The sequence below is a fragment of the Parus major genome, chromosome 5 (assembly GCF_001522545.3).
Source record: "Parus major isolate Abel chromosome 5, Parus_major1.1, whole genome shotgun sequence".
NCBI classification, from domain to species: Eukaryota; Metazoa; Chordata; class Aves; order Passeriformes; family Paridae; genus Parus; species Parus major.
The window spans coordinates 5968514-5988363 of record NC_031774.1 but is presented as its reverse complement, the minus strand read 5'-3'; the positions used below and the strand labels follow the sequence as shown (position 1 = coordinate 5988363).

The window sequence follows — 19850 nt, the reverse complement described above, 5'->3', positions numbered from 1 at the left end:
AGAGAGAGAAAGAGAGAGAGAGAAAGAGAGAGAGAGAAAGAGAGAGAGAGAAAGAGAGAGAGAAAGAGAGAGAGAAAGATATGGAACTTTCACCAAGAGCCTTCTCATTTCACATTTCATGTAGCTAAAGCTATTTTGCCAATGTCAGAGAGAACCAGACAAAACAATAGAATCCTGCTCATCCAAAATATGGTTGCAGAAACAGTTTTCCAACTGTGTTGCTTTCATCATGTAATCCTTCTCTTTGCACATTCCTTGCACTCAGCTGCATCCCATTGGAATTGATTCCATCCACAGCTCAACACACACTGCTACCTTGATTTTTTCCCCATAAGACAAACCCCAGAGACAGGAAGATTGGGTGAGCAACAGAAACACATCTTGCCATGCAGGTACAGCTGTGGTAACAGCTTGGAGTCGAGAAGGGAAAACTTCAAATAGCAAAGAGCTGGTTTGTCAAACACACAGCAAGGAGAATTATGTTTTGTTACTGACTGCACTCAACAGGTAAAGGTTCACCTGTTTCTGGGCTGCAAACAGTATCTGAGTGTAACAAATTTAAGACACTCTAAAATACACATTAACAGGCAGTTTCTGCACTAGGAAGTTATACCCTGAAAACTTTAGGACAAAGTGTAATTTGTTTCACAAATCGGTAACAGACACAGATGTAAATTTCATGAGCAAATAAGGAACTGCATTAATTTCAAGTTACACAAATACTTCAGACTCCTGAAATCAAGTCCTCACTTTTCCAAGGTAATACATCAAAGGTACGAGATAGCTTGGAACAGAAACTGGGGAGAGGTGGTGGTCAATCGAACCCTAACCACCAGACAATTCTTCCTGTAATTAACAGAGTGCAACATGAAAGCAGTCTTTGTCCACGAAATATCCCAGGTTTCCTACGTGTCTGAATCTAGTCAGATAACCAGAAAAGTGTGTATCAGCTCTGTTTGCAGACTGTTTGGGACACATATCATGTGTATTTAATTAGGAAGGCCTATTCTTTACTCAAGGAAAAATATGAATCTTCTTTCTGGATTCTGAGAAGCTCCTATGTAAGATTTCATACACATAGCTGTCATATATCAACTACCAAGTTAAAGAAAAAACAAGTCATACTAGTATATTTTTTAGGACATAGTGTTTACAAGGTCTGCAATACTGACAAGCACCTTTTAGATCCCCTGATTTGGCTTTTGGGCAGAAAAACCCCCACTAATTAAGCGCTAAATGTGCAACAGTCAATAAAGATAAATCCTTTGATATCAGCAGCAATAGGTAGAGCTAACAGATTACCATCCAATTAATGCATGCAGTCAAAATAAGACCTGCACAAAATTTGAAAAAACAATCAATACTTCAGTCTTACTGCAATTCCTCTCTAGGTCTGAGATGAATATTGAAGTAAGAATAATCTAATAAGAATAATCTAATTTTATCAACTTCCAGCCTTATAGTTCCCACACTTGTTGAAGTCCAGAAAGCAATATCTAAGTCTTTGTCATGAGGTTTACTCAAATTTGCAAGCTTTTATAGGATCATGTTTACAGGGCCTCTTTCCACTTGTACCCCAGGAAAAAATGATAGTTCCATCCAATTTCTGTGTGCATGTGCTGCTGGTTGCACATTCCCCTGTATGTTAGTATTTCATCTCCATGCTCACAGACCCCTTGGAATTGCTGGCTGAACAAAAAAAAAAAAAAAAAAACAAAAAAAAAAAACCAAATCAAACCAATCAAATAAATATAATTATTTTCTTGTATACGTAAGTAGACAGAGAGCACATATAACTTCAAATCAACATGTTACTGAAAATTTAAGTCAATACTAACACTCTCTATTTTCATCAAATAATAACTAAAATCTACACAAAATGAGATTTTTTTTTATTATTTTTTTTTTTATAATGTGAATTATTTTTTTTTTATAATTCAAATCAGCCACTGGAATGATTTCCCCAGAGAGGCAATGGATTCCCCAACACTGGACAAGTAAGATTTAGCTGGACAGGGCGCTGGGCCAACTTGTCTAGACAGTGATTTTGCCAAGAAAGGTAGGACCAGATGATCCTTGGGGTACCCTACTGACCTGCTATTCTATATTTGACATAAACTTCTTCTCCATATAAGAGGTTTGTGACAATCACACAAAATAGATCTAACAGAATCACAATAATAGTTTATCTCTCGTTCATCAAAGTATTTCTGTCAGGGTGGATTAGCAACACCTTCCTAACAATCTTCATTAAACTCCTTGAAATATTAATATTGGAAAAGAAACACTGCATTGCTTTATAAAGATTTGAAAAATGTGTAATCATCCCTTAAAGAAAAGCCACACAACAGATGCTCTCTGAAAAGCATTAAGTACACACATTCCTTCAGTTTCAAGGAAGCAATATAAAAACCTTTTACTGTTTATTCAAATAAAGTCACACATTATGAGCTTACTTCTCCCTACCCCTGCCCAAACAATTGATGTTTTATCAGCTCTGCAATGTCTGATCTTTCTCCAAGTCAGACAGGACATCAGAGGATTTAACCTGTGTTATCCTTGTAAAATTGCATATAAAATACAGCAGAGAAGATGTATCTATGAATCTCATTTAAACTGTGCTTAACAAAGCACAAATATTTATTGTAAAGCATAATAGATTATTAGGAAAATTATGAACTTCATATCTCTTTGTTGTTCACATCTAGTGATAACAAAGATATCAATTTCTGGAAGTCTACCAAAAAAGTTACATTTTATTATGAGCACGTATGATTTAAGCATTGCCAATAAATTCTACATATTTAGTTATAGCTGACATTTATGATGTTACTTGAAGAATAATGAATGCCCTAATTTGAAATATGCACATGCCTTTAAAGAAGTGAGCTGAATGTCAAAGGAAGCTTTTAGTAACTTGCATATGAACAAATATCTTCTATCATCTAGAAAGGTTAATGAAATCACATTTTCTGAGGTTTCTGTGCTACAGACCAAAGTGACAGCAAAAGAGAGCATTTACTATCCAGAAGGGAACAGAGAAAATAAATTATTATATGATAGTTCCTATATATCTTAACTGCTAGTAAAACATTTTAATGTTTCTTTCATTGTATGCATTAGATAATCTGCAACTTACTGAATGAGTTATTTTTGAAGACCGTCACAGCATACTTGCATTTTAACCTTTTATGCAGAAACAATTACTGTATTAATCACTGTAAACAATTACTGTATTAATTCTGTTGTGCAAACTCAGGGAGGGGGAAATGCTCAAAAACTACTCCACCGTTTCAGATTCACCTCGTATTTCCTCAGACCTAATTCACACAAGTCCTGCATTATAGAACAAACGTCAAGGGAAAAATTAGAAAATTTCATTTGGCACCGGTGAGGTTCAGCCAGGATAGGAACAGACGGGGGATTCTGCAGCAACAATCACTTCGCAGAAACTGCTCACTTGCACATTAAACACACTCCCCTCATTCTCCCTGCTCCAAGGGGCTGACAATCCACTCGCAGCAGCCTCGGGCCGGTTCCAACACAACTCGATGTTCCTGCAGTTGACGTGCAAGTGCCCAAATAAAAACAAACTCCCCCACACGCACGGGGGTTTTACGCTACAAAAAACAAGACTCATTGAAAAGTTTTCCGGGAGGTAGAAACCAACAGAGTTCCATTCAAGAAAACTGAGCGTTTCGGGCATCCCTCCAGCCCCTACTGAACAGCTCTCTCTTCAGTAAAAAGTTTCTGAAAACCCATCAACCCAAAACTAACGTTAACTTAGGTGGAGCGAGGAGCAGCGGGGGAGAGAAAGGGAGAGAGAGGAACGAACGACAGCAATCTGCAGGGCAGAAGGACAGCTGCCACTCAAACAACGCCAGCATTCCATAAAAAATATCCCTCAAAACCTGGTATTTCTTTAGCACTAGACAATGATTTTGTCGATAGAAAGCGGGAAGAAGCAGAAGCGCCGAGCAGCTTAGAAAGCTGTGGTTTCTTTCGCTCGGAAAGGCTGCCAGACGCGGAGGTGGTGGGGGCTTCGGAAAAGAAACAAAATAACAAGGTAACCGATAGCTGAAACTGACTGGTTTGAGGTTTTGCTCTAATCAATAAGAACTGCTGTTTAATAATTGAGATTGCATAAAAAGCGAGCGAGCCTTCTGTCCTACAGCAAACACATTATTATGATTTAGCACCCACGGAGAAAGAGAGGGTTGTATCGATTCTGCAGAACCGAGCTGAGAAACCCGCTAAGGGACTAACATTCTCCTCCATTCCTCTAGCAGGAGTTTGTTAGCGAGCAGACATCAGCACAGACACACACAGCGCTGAGAAAAAGCTTATGGAGCGGCGCTCATTCCTCCGAAAGTTTCTCCTGCAAGTTTCGGAGAAACCTACCTGCTCTCTGGAAATGCAAGGCAACGAGGGTCTCCTAAACATTTTGCAGCTGCCGTAGTAGCTGACCGAAGTTTCCCCTAGGGACACGCAGCTGGATCTCCTCCTGGGTCTGATCACAGGCACTTTTTCCTCCACGCTGGGGAGCCGTGGGTGGCGGTGATGCTGGTGGTGCGCTCCTCGGCTCTGCGCCGAGAAGATGCCGTGCTCCCCGCCGCAGAGTGCCAGGAGGCAGCCTGCCACCCCGACCGTGCCGGCCAGCAGCGGCCCGAGCGCCGGGGGCAGCGCCTGGAGGCTGCTCAGCGACACCAGCCACACCAGGCTGCACAACACCAGGACGAGGAGGCTCCGGCGCAACTTCAGGGAGCTCTGCGGCACGGTCAGCGCCGCCACCGAGACCAGCACCGTCAGAAGCCTTCCTAGGAACATCTGCGGCTCCTCTTCACGCCCTTCCGCGGGCAGCAGCCACTGCAGCGCCACGAAGTCCCCCGAGAAGCAGCACAGGGGCAGCGCCAGCAGCCACCAGCGGGTCGTGCCGCCGCCGTGCTCCCCGCGCCGGCCGCCGAGCAGGTAGCAGGTGAGGAAGAAGAAGGCACAGGCGATGCTGAAGAGGGGGCTGAGGCAGCGGGTCAGGCACAGCAAGGCGTGCAGCGGCCGCGGGCTCCGCCAGCTGCTCCCGTCCCGCTGCTCCCGGGCGCTGCCCCGGCCGGGAAAGGCCAGGAGCGAGAGGACAGCGGCGGCCAGGACGCCCAGGGCGAGCCGAGCCCGGGAGGAGGAGGCGGTAGGAAAGAGCAGCAGGGAGAGGAAGCTCTTCGGGGGGTCCTGCCGCAGCGGGGTCGCGCAGCTCTTCACGTATCCGTTCCGCAGGCTCTCGGCGCTGCTGCCGCCGGGCAGCGCCGCGGGGGCGGCCGCCCCGCCGCCGTCCGGCTGCGGGCAGGGCTGCGGGGCTCTGCCGGCCCCGCCGGGGGAGGCGGCCGCCGCCGCAGCTTCTCGCTCTTCCCTCATGGTGGTCGGGGACGCGGCAGGGGGAGGACGGCGGAGAGGCGCGGGTCGCGCTAGCTGTGTCCCGGCCGCGCCTCCCGCATCCCCTCAAGAGAAGGGCGCCGGGCTGAGCCGCCGCTCGTCCCCCGCGGGCAGCGGCGCCCGCGGCATGGTGGGTGAGGACGGGGAAAAAAGAGAGGAAAAGGTAAAAGTCTGGCTCGCCCGCTCGCGTTCCTCAAACGGCTCCGGCGGAGGGCACTCGCTGCCGCCTCCCAGCGCCCAGCGGCGGCAGCGGCGGAGCCCGCGGGGGTGGGAGCCGGGCGGGGAACAGCCCCCGCCTCCCCGCCCGCCTTCCCTCCTCCCCCTGCCCGGGAACCGCGCTGCCCGCCAGCTTTCTCCTAAAGCACAAATCTGTGTGTCTGTGTCTGCCCGGCCGCCCCCCAGGGCAGCGTGCGGGGCTCGGGCCGAGCCGCAGCGAGGGACGCGGGGGGAAGCGATGGAGGGACAGGAGCGCTGAACCGGAGCGGCTTTGTGCTCCATCTGTCATTTCGCTTCGAGATGCCGCGGAAAAGTTGTTCCTACGGGCTCTAAAGCACGCGCAGAGTATCCAAGTGTTTTCCCTCTGAGGAGCATCACTTTTTCCTTTTTATCCCTTTTTATTTTTTCTTTTTATTTTTTTTAGCACCCGAGAAGTAAGTATGGATTAGACTAATTATCTACTTTTTTTATTTTTATTTCTTTTTTCCGCCTTCGTTAACCACGTTACAGACCAGACCGCATCGCACGACCAGGTTTATTTGCACAGCTAATACCTTTGGAATGGATCAAAACAATAATTTTGGAACGGATCGGTGGAAGTGTTTAGACTGCTGTAAAGGAAAATAGGCAGCTAATGGGATTTTGAGTAATGCCTTTGCTCATTCATTCTGTTTGTTTGTTTCTGGAAAAGTAACTGCTAAGCACTTCTGAAATTTATTATAATTGTGCGTGTTTACCTTGTTACTTAGAACAAAGGTCCTTTGAGCCATGTTTCCACATAATATTGTATTGCTTTACTTACACTGGTTCAGAAAACAGTTCGGGTAAGGCAGTGGCTGCACTTTTTGCCTTTTTTTACTGAAACAAGGAACTGTTGAAATGATTTGGTCCCATTGCTTGTGATTGGCTCCCTTTGAGCAGCCCCCGAGTTGCAGCCGGTTTGTGGAAGCTGTGGGGTGGCAGGAAGTGCTGCCACAGGACACGGGCCTGGCCATGAACAGAAATCATCAAGCGTGATTCCTGACACAAAATGCAGCATGCAATGGCAAACCGAATAACTCCTGTACGTGGGAGAGAAGTAAGCAATGACTTATTTTTTAAAAGGCAGATCAATCTGGTGGAATTTTGATACCATAATGCATCTTCCTCTCTTAGAGATTACACTCTTTTTCCAAAAACAAGAAAAAAAATCTCTCCTGGCTTGGTACACTAAACAAAGATTCTGTGCCATCATACTGGTTCTAAAAAGTTTTAGAAAAAGGAAAATGTGTAGTTCCTTTGGGATTATATTCTTACATTTTCTTGTGTTTATATGTTAGTGATATCAATTGGACCACAATCAGGTATACTTGTAATTGCTCTTAAGGCTGAGAAATACCTTGCTTTTATGCATATTCTTTTTTTTTTTTTTTTTAAATTATCTTGAATTCAGCTATAAATAAATGCATTCCAGAAATAATTCGCTGGTGTAATCTTCTTTAAAACACATTTGGGGATACTTGCAGCAGTGGAACTAGGAAGTGCCTGAGGAAGAGCACAGAGATAGGACATCACATGATCCCTAAATGCCATGGATGCAACCATCTGTGACTTCAACACTTCCTGAATCAGAAGTGGTGTCTTATTCTTGACAGTTCTTAGTGGGTTTTTAATCAAAAAATTTGCCCAGTTTGTTTTTTTTTTTAAGTCCACATAGGTTTTTTTAGCATTAGCACAGTAGTACAAGAAAAGGTCATTACTCAATGCAACATGACTATGCAAATGTGAAATAAGTTTCTTTTTAAAGTTTCCTATTTGTCTTAATTGATATTCTTTTCATTTTGATAGAAACAATGAACAGTTGCTCTCTAGTCACCATGTCTCTTCAATTCACGATATTACATCTTTCCTCAGTCTTGCATTTATTTTCTAAACTGAAGAGTTTGAACATATTTTTTTTCAGATTATTTTCATGTCACTGGGTTTTTTTTCTTTTTTTGAGCACTACTATATGCTTTTGGAGTAGAGAAGATCAGGAGTTACACCCAGTATTCAAGACAGAAACACAGTCCAAATAATGGGTTTTTTCCTTGTAATTCCTGTCTCTCATTTGTTTTGCTTTGCTAGGGAAGTGAGACGGCAGATAAACTGAGCACTGTTGAAAGTGGTTCTGTTGAACATTGAACACTGTTTTCACAATGTTAAGTATATAGATCCCAGACTTTGTGTTCTGATTGTTAACATCTACATCCACTAGATAATTTTATAGGTAAGATTAGGATTTTTTTTCTGTGTTTACATTACAGTTATCTACAGTACATTTCACCTGCCTATGAACTCAGTGTTGTGAGGATTTAAGCACATTCCCTCAGTCAGTTCTATCTTTACTCTCAGTAACTTTGTATTAACAGTATACTTTACCACCTTCCCATCCTTTTTCAGCTCATTTATCGTTAATTAATTAGCTTAATTTCAGTGATATGTGTGCTGAAGAAATGTATACATTCCAAAATGTAATATATAAATGGAATATAGTTGGTCTTTAGTAATATTTTGGTTGTCTAATAACACCCTTCCTACCACATTACAGGACCCCATCTTGAGGCGTTTCCAATCTCATCATGAAGAATTTCAGTATAAAGAAAACTTGGTTGGAGTACTTTAGTGCCTTTTGTAAATTAGAAGAGCATTAACTAAATTGCTCCTTGTAACAAAATAATTTTTAGAATAAAGAATAAACTTTTATTCTTTTATTTTAAACTTTATTATTATTTTAAACTTTTATTTATTTTATATTTTTTTAGAATAAAGAAATTACTTCTCATTAGCTATTTCTTAAAGAAATACAGAAAAAAAATATTGTTTCATTAATATTGGAGTGAAGACATTTATGTCAAGGGAATGTAATATATTTTGTCATCCTCCAGTCTCACTACCAAAACAAGATGACTGGCTTAGTGGTTTGAGTCAGGTTGGCTATCTCTAGCTAATAATAATAAATACTAATATAATTAAATATTCGTTTCAAATGGTGATAAATAAGATTTTGCAGGTTTCATCAGTGACATCCTTATCTTTGAGGCAGCTTTCTTGTTTCTGCTTTTCTTATTTTCTCCCTTTCCTCCTGAGCAGAGGAAATGAGCCAGTGTCTGGGTGGAAGTTTGCCTGCCAGCAAGGGCCAAGCCACCACAATAACCATGTATACTCAGCCCTGGAGATCTGATCAGAAATATACTGTTAAATCTTAGATTTTCATTGCAAAGACTGACCCTGCTGCCATCATTGTGTTTTAATAGAGTATTTTCATTAGTTTGGTCAAACTCAAAACCAGACTTAATTTTAAAGTGGGATTTTTTGTGGATAAGACTATGAAGAATATGATGTTTATACCCACAGCATACTGGCAGTGGAATAGAACAACTCATGACTGATTTGGCAGTAAACACTGATTTTTTCTTCACTAAATCTGCACTAGAAAAATTCATAAGCTGGTGGCATCTATCTCTGCAGTGGAAAATATTTACTGACTTTATTGATAATTTAATATACTTTGTTAAATTTTGTTGGTTGGTTTCTATTGATCCTGAGACATGTGGGGTTCCTTTTGCTTCCTAAGTGATTAAACTTGCAAACACTTAAAATCAGATTTTTGTAAGAGAGGTGTATATCACTTTGTCATTCACTTCTGAAAAACATAATAATGATGAATATTTCAGATAGAAATGACAATATTTAACCTAAGAATATGAACAAAAACCAGTCATAAAACAGTTAATTTAAATTATCCTAATTCAGAGGATAACTATTTTTATAGCTTTGATTTGAGTTGTTTTTGGTTTTTTTTTTGGCTAAGTAAATTGTAAGTACTTATTTATCCAGCTACCTCCACATTTTCCACTGTCCTTATTCCCAGTCATCCCTACAGTGATAAGTGCTCAATGACCCTTGCATGGGATGAGCTACAGGAGTCTTACAGACCTGCCTGTTATTCATCACAGTGCTAGAACAACTGCAATATCACAGTGAGGTTTTACTAAAAGCTCACATTTTCCCCATTAGGTTATAACAAGGGCAGAATAAAATGCTTTCTTGAAAACCGACCAAGTCTTTTCTCTGCCTAAAAAATTGCTTTTGTTTGTTTTTTTCCTTAATTTGGTGAAAGAAAAAATAAAAAGGAAACTCACTAGAAAGGCCAAAACTACCAACTGGTAGTGCCACTGTGTGAATGTCCCCATTTACACACTCAAACTTGCATCTAGAGACCTTAAACTAAATTTAAAATGTAGTTTAGAAGGTGATGTCAACTGCTGATTATCTTCTTTTATGTGCTGGTTTGGTATTGCTTCAGAACATTGCCAATAATAAAATTAACGTGTAAGAGTTGAAGGAGTAGTTTTTGAAATTGTAAAGCTGATTTGTAGTCTTTTGTCCTATTGGGCTTGTAGGAATGAGTAAGCCATCAAAGTTAACATTTTCTAGAAAACAGCAGCATACTCCTTCTTCCAATGAAGGAACTTGATTTTAATAAAAGATGGAATATCAAGAAAATAAAACAGCAATGTGTAGAAAAGCTGGACTTTACTAAACTGGACTATTTGAAAAATCTAAAATGAGGCAGTGAGAGGAGTACATGGGTAGAACATTTACCTGAAAAACTGTCAACTTCTTAGAATACTAATGCTAAGAAAAACTTCATCAGGGCTCAGCCCCTGGCCCAAATTCTCTCCCTGGGCCTGAAACAGCCCCTCTGCTTTGGGGCCTTGGGCAAAGTGCTGCCCAAGAGGCCCAGGACTCCTGGGTTCTGCCAGGATTTCCTCCTCCATGGGGGCTCTTGTGCTCTGCCTGACACCAGCTTGGTCCAAGAACTTGTTTCATCCTGGCCCCTGACCCATCCCACTCCCTCACCTCTCCCCAGCATCTCCAGAGCCTTCTGCCAAGGCACCATCTGAGGACAATTGCCAGCAGCAGCAGCTCCAGGAATAAGCTGGCCAAAGAAACTTCCCCACCACCACCCCCAAGGGCCCCTCTCTGGGCAAACACCCTTCCTAATGTCCAACCCAAACGTCCCTTGGCACAGCTTGCAATGCTTGTTGGCATTTGCTCTCTCTTGTCCTTGCCATCTCTGGAAAGGCTGGCACTGCCTCATTAGTAAGGTGCCTCCAGGAAGGACCAGAGGCTTTGCCCAGGAGTGCTGCTCAACTTTCTGCCCATTCCAAGGGGCTGCTTATCCTTATTCTTTGATGTTCCAGGGATCTTGGGAGCTGGAGAGCAGTGGGGGCCAAGAAGCAGCAATGGTGCTCAGTGGAGGGGGGCCCTGCTTGAGGCTGCAATGGCAGGGATGTGCCCCAGGCCTTGGTGGCAGTGCCAGCTGGAGCAAGTGCCCCTGGCACAGGAGGAAGCTGGAGCCTCACACTGAGCCCTGCAGGAAGGATGGAGAGGCCTGGAGCTGCAGGGGGTTCTTGTGGTGTAAGGGCAGGACCCCTGGCCCTGTTGAACCCCCTGCCTCTGCTGGAACTGGTTGGTACTTAAGGCACCATAGGATAGAATACCTGCACCTGTTTAACAGTGGCTCATGATATCATGGTCTCCATACACAAACAACTATCTTCATTTTTTATTTCATTATTTCTAAACCAAAATCTGTCTATATTTCAAAATACTAACTTGTTTTTGCATTGTCTGTTCTCTGTTCTAGTGTAGGATAACTAAAAAGAACAGATAACATAACAATGCCTCTTTTCACTCAAGGCTGTAATCTTGGTACCCATTTTGGCCTATTTCTTTTGACCCACACATCCAGAACCTGTCTAAATCTTACCACATCCATTTTAATATTTTTGTTTTAATAATTGCCCTCTGTTTGTACTGCACATTTTTATTTCTTTTTTTGACAATGCTCTGTAGTCTTGGTATGCTCTGTTGAAAATTACTGTTGTTTTCACCTCAAAACACCTTTTTCTTCTGCTCTTCAGACACATGAAATACAGACATTTGATTATTCCTTCTTAATGCAGTGCTGCCATTCCAGTCATTTTCTCACTGTGTGGACAGCTTTTGCATCTGTTTAATATCTTTAGGCATAGTTCCCCAGCTGCTCACTTCATAAAACTTTCTTGTGCTTTCTTTTGAATCAGCACAGAATTTTTAGTTAAATTCTACTTAAAGTCCTCTTTAAAGTTTCTCTTCAAGCATTTTGTACTGTTAACCATGCAATTAATAACAATCAGATCTAATTTTTCTTGCATGTAAATGTGCCCTGACTGTAGTCCTTGCACTTTTTTTCATGGGGAAAGAAATTAATTGCTTGGTACCTAATTTGGAAACTTTCACTGAGTAACGGTCCAGGAAATTATAAGACACATCAGTGCTTTCTAGAGCCTCCTTTTTGGCTTTCTCATCATAATCTGGGATCATTTGTGTAAAAAATCTTGTGTATGATTGAAGAATCAGTAAATTGATGGGAATAATATTCTACTGGTGAGCAGAGCATGGGAAAGAAAAGGTGGGAAGAGAGTACTTACTTTGTGTTCAAGCTCTGAGTTAATAAGTTACTGCCTTTGTTGCTTTCCTTTCATTCATATCCATTAGGAGTTTGATGGCCAAATACCATGTTTTGAATTAGCTTTTCTTTGAATATTAGAGTTTGAGAAACTAATTTGTCAATTAATTTAAAGACAGTTAGGATTACATAGGGAATAATTGTCTGGGTGTGCCTCAACTTTTTTATCAGTTGTGCATCAGATGCTTGAATAAACAGAGAAACGGCATTATTACAACATAACCAGTTAGCAAGAAAACCCCAAGCAAACAACAAACTAAAGAAACATTATGCCTCCAGAAAAGCCATGCAAGTGTGGCTCACTTAGGGAAATCAAAAGTTTTGACCAAAGCTCAGTGCTGGGAGAAACACCAGGATTGTGCCTTATCTTTCTAAGCTCGTGTGGTGGCGATCACTGTGGTTACTCTGTAGAAATGTGCTGCAGCCAGCAACTGCAGCTGCTTGGATCATCTCCTGTTTTTCCATGTGCTACGTGCTCTCTCTTAAATGCAGCCTAATCAGCTGCTAAGGTGCTTGTATGTCTGCAGTGCTGAAGACAGAGAGAGAGCTGTGGTGGTTTGTAGGCAACCAGACATAATGGGAACGAGGTCCTGAAGGAGATGGCAAAATGCAGTTATTGGAGGAATTAAAAATATATACTGGTGAAAGAGGCTTCTTGTGCAAGTGTAATCACAAGCATGGTGTCAGTATTCCTGCCATTAAGTGTTGTTGGTCTGTCATGTCTAAGGGTGGCAAAGAGAGATTTGGTTGCATTCCACATCAAGCAAAGCAGTCACTTTCAAGGTAAGTCACAAGGCTGTGATCCTCATCATGTGGCAGCACAGACTGAGTTACTACAAATTACATCTTCTAGTTGAATCTGTCAAAAAACAGGCCCATGGGAATGAAAACTGGAAAAGAGTAGTGAAAAGTAAGTTGTTTCTTGTATGATAAGGTGCCTTTAATGGGATGTGGTGCTTGTCAATTGAAAAAGAATGGGCAATGCACTGGAAAGCACTGGAAAGATGGAGTCACTGTGGAAGGCCATTGTTAGACGAGATTTCCCATTTCTAGTGAAGGAAAATATCCATGAGATGATCTTTGACAAATAAAAAAATCAGTGAATATCAGAAATATTGTACCAAGTTAATTAAACACTAACTCACTTTAGAAACTACAATGACAAAAATCTTTCCTGTGCCCACGTTTTTATGAGACAAAACAGCAGCACGTTGGCTTTTGGTACTTTCAGGTGCTATCCAGATGCTTCCACTATTTTATTTTTTAAATCTAAGGGATCATCCTTCTCATCTGAACAAACTGGGACCCTTTGGAAAGGGACCAGCATGTGCAAGTCCAGATAAGCACGTAATGATGTGCACCTCTACAGCTGAAATATCTTCTAATCGTACCCAGGCTCTCACTTTGAGAGAAAATTTGAGGGTGAAAATTACAACAATGATTTTTAATGTTTTACAAACAGAATCTATTAATGCTGATGTGATTTCAGCCCATATAATCTGCATGTTCCTTCAAATAAAATTATTTGTCTAACAATTCATATTTGATTTATGGAAAATTTCATGGATTTGCATAACCTTTGAAAACATCATTTTTATGTGACATATAATGCATAAATTAAGAAAAAAAATGTGAAACTTTTCAGAAATTACACATTTAAGTAAATTGAGATGTCTTTGGCAATTGTTTTTTCCAAGGCACCATGAATTTGGATGTTTATATCCTAGCAAAAATAAAGATAAGGTGTATCACATTCCACAAAGCTGTTAAAGTTCTAGCTTTAAGATACTTGAGAATTATGTAATTATATATGGTACTAATTTTTTTACATGGGCTTATTTAGAGAATAGTGGTATAGTTTGGGGGAGGATTTAATAGTAAAAATGTAGAAATTCATCAAATATGCCCAGATTTCACTTTTTCACCCGATTACTAAAGTACAATTTGTCATCCTATACTATAAGTGAAATTGGAGGTTAATAATAAAACAGAAGGTAAGTGACTTTCTTCATATGTAGCATTTCTATAAAAAGTTTATTTTATGCTGAATCGTGTTTTATTATAAAATCTGCACCTTCAGTGAAATAGCATTAAACTTAAGAATACATACTAATATTTCAATGTCAATTCAGTCCTTAACTTGCTAATTGAAATTTCTGTCTTGAATTGAAATAGAAGCATTTTATAGACTCTGCTTATTAATAAAGATTAAATCTAACTAGGGAGCTGGTTTGATTTTTCAGAGAAGTCTGACTTAATGCATGAGCATCAGATGCATAAATATATTTTGAAAAAGATCAAAATCAGTCTGAATCAGGTCATTTATTGGGAGGGAGAGGGGAGAAAAAAATGAGCTGAGTATTTCAGTGAGCTCTCATTTCCAGGTCTTTCAGATACCCATTTTATTGACCTTAAATCAGTAAGACAGGTCCTTGTTAATTAACATTCGTTTAAATTCTGTTAAATTGCTAAAATTGCATTATATTGTCAGCAGGCATAAAACAACCCAGTAAAGAAATTTGCTGAATTATACCTCTTCAGGGTCTGGCCTGTTTCAGCACATGCTTGAATATAATCTCAGCTGTTTTGCTTGGCTGTATTATTCCATTCAGTTTTGTGCATGAAAATCTTACAAACCTTAATGTATTTAGAAATTCATCAGACTTTAATGCTTCCTTATCCTACTTGGACAAGCTTGGACTGTGAAGAAAGTAGCATAAACAGAGTCACTAATTCTTTTGTTCTAGCTCAATAAAACTGGAACCTTCATCTTGAAGTATCAGGCTGCAGATGTCTGAATGATAATGGAAATATATACAGTGTCTTACCTCTTGAATAAAAAAAATCTGGACTCTTAAACCTTCTGGTCTTGGAGATTAATATTTTTTTTAGCATTCAAAGCAATGAAGGTCTAACAAGACAGCCTATGTAAGCAAATCTTCAGAACAAAACATGTTCCAAAGAAGGAGAAATGTAACAGAATCCTGTAATTGTGACTTAGTAATTATATCTGCTAGAGATTCCACATGAGATTAAAAAACCAGCAAAATTATGCAATTAAGCTAATTAGCTCATTAATGTGGAAGTATTTTGTCATTCTAATCACAGAAGGAATTCATCTGAGTAAAAAAGCAGACAGGAATAAATTGTGGTAGGAGACAGAAATTGTCTGGTTTTAAAATTATACATTTATGTGGTTTATGTCTGTCCTCTAAAACCTAAGCATGGCACCTGCATTTCTTAGGTTAATTTTATTTTTATTACTTGTTAAGAGGAAGTTCCTCATCACACATAACCTGAGCCTTCTATGTTGTTCAGGAAGCCATCACACGCAGTGAAAGCGTTCCAGTTTCAAACAACTTGGTTCAATAACCTTTCCCATTTAAGTCTACTTTTCTAGATAAATCTCTTTTGTTCCTCATTTAATACAATAGGATTGCTTAGCATTTTTAATCAGTACTGTGTAAAATTGCAGTAATTTATCAGCCTGCTCTTAGCATCTTAGCTGAAAGTCCTGTTGGCCATTCATTCAAGAGTTGTGCCAGGGGATATCTGGAAAAGGTTCCTCACCCAGAGGGTGGCTGGGCACTCGAAGAGCTCCCCAGGGCAGTGGTCACAGCTCCAAGGCTGACAGAGCTCAAGAAGTATTTGGACAATGCTCTGAGGCACAGGGTGTGACTCTTGGGCATGGCCTGTGTAGGGCCAGGAGCTGGACGTTGATACTTGTGGGTCCTTTCCAATTCTTTGAACCACAGTTTATTGAAAGTGATGCCTTCAGCTTTAGCTTTCATATTTTTCATATTCCGCGCTGCCCAGGTGTGTAGCTTTGAGCTTCATATTAAGTGTTGTGAGCTCTCTTCACAGAGTAGACACAAAAATTACTTTTCTAGCTGGATACCAAGGACAATTGTTACAAGTTTTAGGCCCAAAAGCAGAAACAAGGGTGGACTGAAGAGAGAAAGCAAGGATGAGACTTCATAATCTGAAGCTGTGATTGAACAACTAACCCAAATACGCAGATGGAACTAAACTTCTAAAAATGTGAGACCTCATGACCAGTTGTCCATTTTGTGACCATTTCTAGGTCCACCTTGGGTGTAGCCCTGGCCAGGCTCTTGGACTGCCCAAGGTGCATCCTTTAAGGCATTTCAACAAATAACTACTTTATTCTTAATTCTGTCCAGCTTCTGTTCTAGGTCAGCCTTCTCAAGGCATCAAAAGCAGTACCCATTAAGACAGCTCAGAATTTACCACATGAGGAGCTGCACACCAAGTGAAGTGAATTGTTTTTGTAATTCTGATGGGGTTGCTGCTTTTGTCACCTCTGTACAGCACAATGATACAACCTTCAGTGTTTGTAAATAATCCTAATGTATTTAGCTGTCAAAGGCAAGCAAATGGAGGTAAAGCAGTGTCACAAGATCAAGTAACACATAAGTGACCAGATCATTTAACTCAGTTATTTTTGTACTCAAAACTAGTGCTTATCACCCTAATGCATGATTTTACAGTTAGAGGAGGAAGAACTGGATGTGGAAATGTGTTTAAACATTTCTAAGATGCGTGTTTTTGTCAGTTGATATTTTTAATAAGTAGGATCTTGTAGAAAATTGTTAACAACATGTCTGAACTGACTACATAGATAAAAATGAGGGTATGCTATGGAAATTTTACAATTCTAAATCTAGATAATGCATGTTATTAACTTCTGTTGATTAAATTTTATGTGCTTATTTATAGCTAAAATGAGCCCAGCATGCTGGTATACAAAGTAATGGTGTAGAAACAATCAGCCATGTGCACCTGCTGGATCTTTTTTTGTAATGAAAGAGTAACAGTTGACCTGCAACAGCAAAAGCAACACATTTACAAGGGCTCTTCCGTTGCTTTGGAGTTTTTGTGTTTGAATTTACAACAGCCTTTGAGGAAAGGACCTTGAAAAGAAGCAAACTGGACACATCAATAGGTGTTTACCAGAGCTGATTAGGGAAACCCAGAAGTTGACATTATGATACCTTTGCACTTATGCTCAATTAGTAGTAACGAGCTAGCAATGACTGATGCTTAATGTAAGAAACTCAAACACCGTGTAAGCCAAGAGCTGTGTTTCAGTTTACATCATTAACTCAATTCCTATTTGTCACGCACTTGCAATATCATTTATGCCATTCCATAATGTTTCCTGTTGTGATTGTTAAATTGTGTGTGATGTAATCGCTCTCTCCAACTCCCTAAAAGGAGGTTGTAGCCAGGTGGGGTCAGCCTCTTCTCCCAGGCAACCAGTGACAGGATGAGAGGACGAGCCTTAAACTGTGCTAGGGGAGGTTTGGGTTGGACCTGAATCTGGAGAAATTTCTTCACTGAAAGGGCTGTCAAACATTGCACAGGGCTGTCCAGGGAGATGGTGGAGTCACCATCCCTGGAGGTGAAGAAATGATTGCATGTGGCACCCAGTGCCATGGGCTAGTGAACACAATGGTGATAAGTCAAAGGTTGGACTTCAAGGTCTCAGAGGTCCTTTCCAATCTAAATTATTCTGTAATTATGCAAGATTTTATGGAACTGTGGAAAAAAACAATCTCAAGGGTTTTTTTGAAAATCTGTCTGCTTCAACCTTGATGGTATTTTATTTACATTTGGAAAAAATATAATATCAATTGAAAGTTATATGAAACACATGTATCTTATTTTCTTATAACTATTAGCACAACACTGACAATGAACTGAGTTACAGAGGTTTGTATTTAGTCAACATTCAAATATTTTTTCCAGAGCAATCGACTTTGCATAGTAAGTTTCATTGCTACAGTATTCAGTAGCACTGACCTACAACAAACTGCACTGCTATGTTTATTTGGGTATTTTTATTGCTACATTAAAAATGACATATTTACCACAATTAGAATGTTTATTAAACATGAATACTGTATTATGCCAATATATTGCTGGAGAGAAAAGCATAGTGAACAAACAATACAATTAGTAAATGAAGGGAACGTGAACCTGTATTACCCTTTATTATTGTTTACTTACTGATTTGTAAAAGTTGTTGTTTTGTAATCTGTTTCTCTGTGACTGCTGCTAAATACAAAGACTAAAATTCGTAATAATTACTGCTTAGTACCAGTGTGTGCTTAGTAACAGTTTGAAAGTTTGTGATTCCTGGCCACTTTGGTATTTAGTACTTAATTATTGTAGGGCTTATTGCAATGTAGCAGTTTCCTAAATGTAAATCTCCGAGATGTATGCAATCTTTGGGATTTTAAATACTACACACTACTTTCATTATTTGATGTCTGAAAATTACAAAACAGCTATGTACCAGGAGGTTTCCCAGATACCAAAACAGCTGAGTGAAACACTTCAGCTGAAGTTCTGTACATCATATATTCAAATTGCTGCTGTTAATTCTAAAGCACTTTTGTATTAAAAAGAGATCATCGCATGTCAGGTGGTGCTGTTAACATTTGGGTCTAAACAAGGTTTTATGATCTTCAGTTTTGGCCTTGATTTTTTACTGTGAAGTTGTTAAGTAGTACTGATCATTTAAATATTAAATACTTGTTTTCTTTAATGCTGAAAGCAAGGAATACATCAGCTACACAAACATTTAGTTTTGTTTTTATTTATTATCGTGTCTCCTTGTCATGATTGATGCATTTTATTATGGGAGTTCTGAAAGGAGTGGAGAGAAGAAGGAAAACAGCATTCTAATTTTAAGGAAAAAATCAGTTAAATTTTCAGTGCTTTCTGATATATTAGAAGAAAAAAGACAATTTTCCAGACTCAATAGGTTAGGAGTTGTTAAAAGGTACATAAGACAGTTATGGTGTTAATTGAAATCCTGAGATGTAACCTATTTAGCTACCTCCTCAGTCAGGTCTCCTCCACAAACAGGTCTGTACCAAATCTAATGGTGACATTAGCATATTTCTGAACAGAAAAACTTTGAATAGCTGTAAAATACATTAATCTGGCATGTAAATTAAAATAACCAAGTAATTTTCAGCTTTTTGAGTTGAGAGGCCTGATTCTTTACTGCCTAGCAAAGTAAAAATGCCTTAAAGAAGATAGGCAGGACTACTGCTTTAATATGTATATATATATATATATTTTATATTCAGGCTTTGGACAATAATTATCTATAAACATGCTTCTGAGAGGTCTATCTAAAAGCCTTTGTTTTTATAGTAGATACAGGAATATATTGACCTGGGACATAGGTGAAATGAGTATATAATTGATTACTATGTGGAAGGTAATAAGGTTCCAGTTGCCACAGCAGCATCCACAAACACATTTGGGTTTTGGTTTGTATTAACCTGAAACATGGATAAACCATTTTTATAATTTAGATGGTTTTGAAGATGTTTGTGAAGTCAGGCCAAGCTTTTCAAGTTACTTGAAAAGTTTGTATTAAGTGACAAAATGACCTGCAGAAGTTTAACTTATGTAAACCTTAACCAGTAGAATGGGATACTTCCCATGTATTTTTAATTGCTAAATCACCAGGAATAGTTCACAAATGCAAATGTAAAATTTTTAGCTATGGAATACAAACAATATGTTCCAAGAGTCAAAAGCTCTTTGTTCTGATAAGAAACCTGCCATCTGTTTTTCTTCATTCCCCACTGTCATGGAGTTACTTTACCTTTAAGAAAAGTTGAAGTTTCTG

General features: G+C 39.8%; 1 protein-coding gene and 1 long non-coding RNA gene across 3 annotated transcripts in view; one reads left to right on the top strand and one right to left on the bottom strand.

The window, feature by feature from the left end:
- The window catches only part of PDE3B (phosphodiesterase 3B), an 83177-nt gene extending 77548 nt beyond the window's left edge, over positions 1–5629 (bottom strand). For both annotated transcript variants that reach the window (XM_015630951.3, XM_033515094.1), the window contains exon 1: positions 4402–5629. In XM_015630951.3, the coding sequence (XP_015486437.1) occupies positions 4402–5403 (1002 nt within the window). In that variant the 5' untranslated portion in view covers positions 5404–5629. The remainder of the gene's footprint in view (positions 1–4401) is intronic.
- LOC117244549 lies at positions 4863–8165 on the top strand. The gene is made up of 2 exons (XR_004497884.1): positions 4863–4975; positions 6148–8165. It is a non-coding gene; the product is annotated as an uncharacterized LOC117244549 (long non-coding RNA).
- Positions 8166–19850: the final 11685 nt, after the last annotated feature.